The sequence below is a fragment of the Lotus japonicus genome, chromosome 5 (assembly GCF_012489685.1).
Source record: "Lotus japonicus ecotype B-129 chromosome 5, LjGifu_v1.2".
In the NCBI taxonomy this organism is placed as follows: Eukaryota; Viridiplantae; Streptophyta; class Magnoliopsida; order Fabales; family Fabaceae; genus Lotus; species Lotus japonicus.
The window spans coordinates 64110579-64116106 of NC_080045.1; the positions used below are offsets into that span (position 1 = coordinate 64110579).

At 32.5% G+C, this 5528-nt stretch overlaps 1 protein-coding gene across 1 annotated transcript; it reads right to left on the minus strand.

The window, feature by feature from the left end:
* Nucleotides 1-3823: 3823 nt before the first annotated feature.
* LOC130720086 (transcription factor bHLH84-like) lies at nucleotides 3824-5528 on the minus strand. Its single transcript, XM_057570689.1, has 5 exons — nucleotides 4991-5528; nucleotides 4651-4881; nucleotides 4350-4415; nucleotides 4195-4260; nucleotides 3824-4111 (listed from the first exon to the last, which is right to left on the minus strand). Exons 1-5 carry the CDS (start codon nucleotides 5477-5479, stop codon nucleotides 4013-4015), a joined length of 951 nt encoding a protein of 316 aa, XP_057426672.1. The 5' UTR covers nucleotides 5480-5528; the 3' UTR covers nucleotides 3824-4012.

Below are 5528 nucleotides of genomic sequence, written 5' to 3' on the forward strand. Positions count from 1 at the left end.
ACAAGTACAAAGTATCAAAGTATATAATATACCACTTCCGATTGACTTCATCTATATTAAAAGATATCAAATGATTATTGCCAATAATTAGTATCAGACAAAGTCCTCATACCCTTAAAATGTACAAGTACAGGTTTTTTTGTGTGATGGGTTAGAATATTTTGATTGTACTACATCCCAACTCTAATTTTTTTTTATCAGATTTGTTTCTTAAACTTGAACTCAATCATATACTTAAAGAATTAACTCAATTATAACCGACTCTACAGCTGATTGGATCTAAATATGCCACAACTGTGTTGACTCAATATATAAGTTAAATAAAATCCTATAATAATGAACAAATGACAATAGTCCATATAATGATATACATATTCCTTAGAAACAATACAGTTTTACATGTAACACGCGTCTTTATAAATAAATGAAAAAACTAGATATAAACTCATGCGATGTGCGAGAGTGTTAAAATATTTTTAGATTTAGTTTTGTAAAAATATCTAGTGAAATTTTTATATAATTCATAGGAAATAAAAATCCACTAAAATATTTCTTGAATAAAAAATATTAATGAATGTCATTTCTTTTTGAAAGTATTAATGAATGTCATTGGATTCAATTAACATGTAAACAAAATTAATATATTTAGATAAAATGTAACAAAAAAATGCAAAAAGATATGATATCAAGTGTATAATAGTACTATGAATTTAAGTTTAGAATATAAGTTATATATTTTCATTGATTTTAAATGTATGAATTGATTGATCTTTAAATGTGTTGTAAGGGCTTGAGTGGGTGAGAATAAAATAAGAATAGGCAAGTCTCAAGCTATGATGAAGAGTGATTATAGGGGGTGACATGTCCAAATTTTTTATGTAGCAAAAAAGAAAGTAATTACATGGTAAAAGTCGAGATAATGTGAATTTATAAATTCACAGCTAAATTTTTGGTGTGCACAAATATATCTCCACAACCGGAAGTATCACTAAAGAATTAAATTTTTGATTAAATATTTAAGGAGTCCAACTATCTCTTATTGAATTCAATTGACAATCAATGAGTATAACCAACTCAGACCGAGGATCATCAAGGTCAATTTAATCTAAGTCCAAAACCCGAACCACATCCCACAATAAAGAACTCTCCATGGATACTTCCTTAGAAGGATCCATACTTTATCCTCTAACATGCATCTTGAAAAAGAAAAAGAAAAACCCAAGGATATGGTAGAAGGAAAAAAACTAGTTAGAAGCTTGGTTTTGATGTTAAATCTGTTTAAGAAGGATGTTTCTGCTATGTTGGTTTATGCTTTTGTGAAGCATGTAATGTACATTTTGTGTTTCATCCTGAAACATTGTAGCAATATTGCTCTTTGGTACATGGCTACATGCTCTCGCTCCATTAATATGATCAATGTTCTTTTGAAAATAAAAAAACAAAATTCCTTGATGGGACCCCTTATAACTGAAGGGGACCCGGTTCAAGTGTTTGGTTTGCATTAGAATATTATTAGCCCCATATACTTCCTAGAGCTGAGAAAAAATGAGAGAGAATGAGTACAATATTTAAGTATTTGAGAATGTGAAAGAGGATATTTGGAGGGGTTGCATCAAGGAGATTGAAAAAGAGAATAACACCTGTTAATTGTGAGACCTTCGTGGGGTTACCCTTAAACTAAATATGATATATATTATATGAAGCGTGTGTTAGGACTTAGAAAAAGAATGAACATGACGTATGAAAATGGACGGCTAGAGATCGTGCTGAAGAGTCTGTCATGTCATTCTAAAACTGGATTGTAAACTAGACAATATGATCTGCTTACTGTGTTTTGGTCCCCCCTCCATAGCTGTTAAACCTACCACATTCCCTTCAATGAAACCTTTTTTCAACTCTGTTTTTCAGTTATGGATTTTGCAGATGTTACGTGTATGGATATAATACGAGATTCTGCTACATTTTATGCTAGTGCTGAGTTGGTGAGCATGAAAATTATGATCCAGAGCTGGAAAAATCAATCTAAATTAATCAATTTATTATAAAGATTGGTTAATTATGGCTTCAGGGTTGTGAAATATTCTCATCTTGTTCTACTACTTTATATGTTTATGGCACTATTATTGGATTATTATAGGACAACAATATATTCTTTGTGACATATCGATTAATAGGATTTAATTTCTGGTTTTAGTAGATTTGCTTACGTGTGTATATTTGCTTAATTAGGGTAGTGCGTGAATGCCCCTTATTAAGTTTAGATGAAGATCCTTAAGTTTCATCTTATGTTGTATATCTGTCATGTTATCAGATGATCCGACCTATATTGTCATGAAGACATTGAAGAGCACTTTCTTAATCTCCAATCTTTTGTGACTGAAGGGGATGTATCCTATCCATGTAGGTTTCTTTTGTGATTGATTGATCAGGTTGACACACGGGTTAAACAGGGGAAATTCATAAGGGAGACATTGATCATGGACTTCACTTATGTTGGAGATGCAATGATTTCAGAAAATATAAATTAAAAATATTTAGGCATGATTGTACCACAATAAAAATGTGTGATGAAGTGACAAAAAAACATGTGGATGAACAACCCGCCCTAATGTGGGTTGACGAGTTGGCAGGTAAAAAAATAAATTGTGAGTTTAATTCTCCATGCGAGGCAGATTGATCCACCCAAAATTGCTATAAAAAAAATTAAGTGAGCAAATTATAAAAGGAAAAAAGGAACCCTATAGGCTAGCTAATCGGTATCGTTCTGCCCTAACTCATTTCCATAATGGTTATGCAGGGCAAATCAAAGCGAGGTGGTGGGTTTGGAACTCCAACCCACGCGTCTCTTTTAGTGTGTAATGTGGGTTGAACCAATGAGTTCCATCCTTACTTCATTTATGTCCATCTATTTTCAAAGTTAAACCAATGCAATTAAGGCATTAACTTTTATCCTATAACTATGAAAAATGTTTTTTTAGATAAAAAAATTTGACTTGAAATATTACATAGATCCTCTTAACATGTCATTAACATAAAAAATTATGATCAAGTTAGTAATATTTTGTTGATCATTAGATACCGGTAAATATCTAGATCATAATTTTTAATTATAAAAGTATATGGACTTGATTGGAGCATTGGAAATTATAGAGCTCGTTTTTTATCAGAAGCTTGTGATTTAGTTTTTGATGCAGCAGAGGTAGGGGAAAACAATTAGAAAATCTATCAAAAAGAAGAGAAGGAAAGACATATATAAGATTCATATCCATGTATATTGAATTGCGGATATTATTCATATTTTTCAGAAATTCTATTCCATAAAAAATTGTACTCTAGACATGTGAATAGATTGACCTTAAAACAACAACGATAAATGGAGCCTGAGGGGAAAGACATGTTGTACTCACAGAAAGACACTCATGTCATAGGCAACACATTTCTTGAGAACCATCGACACAACGAGAGGCTTGCATGGAGCGGCACCATGGTTAATGCCCAGAGTTTTAGATAAAAAAAACCTCGTCATTCTAAAATATGTGTTTTTTCATGTAAGTCGGTCATCGAGTTGGAAATATTCACATCTTAGAGCTAACTCACCTGACGGGAGATTTTACATACACAATTAAAATTAATATCAAATTGCAAATATATATATATATATATAATTTGCCTTTATTTATCTATTTATTTTTACTTTTTATGTTACAAATATATAATAGTTATTTATATGTTAAAATTAATTTAAACTTTATTTATTATTAATTTATATCATTTATTAGTTGATATAAGATTAGCAGATATTTAATTTCTACTAATTACATCATAGTTCAACAATATTTGAACCATTAAATCATGAATAGTTTTGTTTTTAAAACATTACCCAAAAGCAAAAATAGGCTTGTTTGACCATAGTTTGCAGGATTTAATCCTATTTATACAAATGAACCCAATATAAATATGATTAAGCTAATGAAATGCTCTATCCTCTGTAATTGCTCTGTTCTCAACACACTCATCTTCCTTTAGTTGGAGAACTACTGAGATCTAATCCAATGTCCATTCCATTGTAAGCAATCGGAGCATACATCCACATATCATCCGAGCTCAAAACCTGTTCCACCCAAATCAAAAAATTAGAAATCACCAATGAATTAATCATTATATTTTTAAAATAAGAAGTAGTAAAATTGTTACCTTAATTTGGAGCTGTAAAAACTTCACGTATTGAACAGCTTCCTCAAGCATGGTGCTGATATCCACCTACAATTCACCAAGAAAGAAAGCTTGAGACTATGAACACTTCATCAATAATTGAGTAGTAGTTATTCAAGTGTCATAGAGAAAGCTACCTTAGTTCCATTGGGGACAAGGCTTTGCAGTATTTTCAACCTTTCATTTATTCTTTCTCTTCGCTTCTGCAAAAGGGAAGAGATAAAACTTTTTAGCTGAGAGCAAAAACAAGATTACAAATACATGTTTAATTCTTCATCAAGAATTTCCCTTCAAAGTGGACTTATAGCATGTTGGGATCAACTTATTTTTTCTCAGAATCAATTCTGTCATTTGGAAGCTACTCACAGGTGCTTCTTCCCATAATTGATTTTGACTTCAGAATCAATGGTATAGAATGATTTCAAAACGTGCACTTACTCTTGCATATATGCTTTGTGCATCAGTGGCAGGACCACTAGTGGCTCTTGATTTTCCATATAACTTAGGAGCTTCAGGATCTTTTGGGGTCATACTTGAAGTTGCTCCTCCACTTACTAACTCCAAAGAAGCATTAGAGTCAACTTGTGAAAAACAACTGCTTTGGAGGCATGCTCCTCTACCCTCTTCATTATTGCTTATGGGCATAGCATTCCTCATGTTTTTAAAGTCCTACATAATAAAATCATGATCAGAAATCAGAATCCCACATAAGTAAACAACATAACTCATATTCTAAAGGAAGAATAGAAATGCAGTCACCTAAGTACTATTTTATTACCTCTATTGAGTTCCTAAATCTTTTTGTTGGGTTCTCCAGGTTTCTGCTTCTTTCCTCTTCTGCAGGTTCAGAAACCATCATTTCATGATACTCCCTCTTAGCCTGCAAATTGTTCTCAGTAAGAACCTGTCTCCCTGACTCTTCATTAATGCTTTGAGTAATCTGTTGGGTTAACTTGTCATTCCATTGAAAACTACCACTATCAGTGCTGGAGGTACTCCCTTGGGAGAAACTGAGAAAATTAGTATTTGTGACATTTGAAGGAAAATATGAATTGCTATTGGTGCTTGTCAAGGTCAGTGTTGTGGATTCATGACCATGCCAAATGGTAGAAGATGGCATTGGCATGCCAAAACTGGGATTTCCACAGTGCTTGTCTGTGACAGAATAGTTGCCACCAAGCAACTGGGCCATGAAGTCAGCTTCCTCAGCTGTGTAAAGTCCACTAAGAGAACCCCATTCTTCAGAAATTAACTGAATAGGTTCCATTTCCCTCTTTTTCTAGTGTGTTAGTATATAGAACAAATGAAGGAGCTTG

What these genes read in the sequence shown, in the direction of transcription:
- LOC130720086 (XM_057570689.1), bottom strand. Translation starts at nt 5,479, where the DNA reads ATGGAACCTATTCAGTTAATTTCTGAAGAATGGGGTTCTCTTAGTGGA. An exon ending in CACAAAGCATATATGCAAGA is followed by an intron (nt 4,416 to 4,650) that starts GTAAGTGCACGT and finishes TCCCTTTTGCAG; the next exon opens with AAGCGAAGAGAAAGAATAAA. An exon ending in TTGTCCCCAATGGAACTAAG is followed by an intron (nt 4,261 to 4,349) that starts GTAGCTTTCTCT and finishes GGTGAATTGTAG; the next exon opens with GTGGATATCAGCACCATGCT.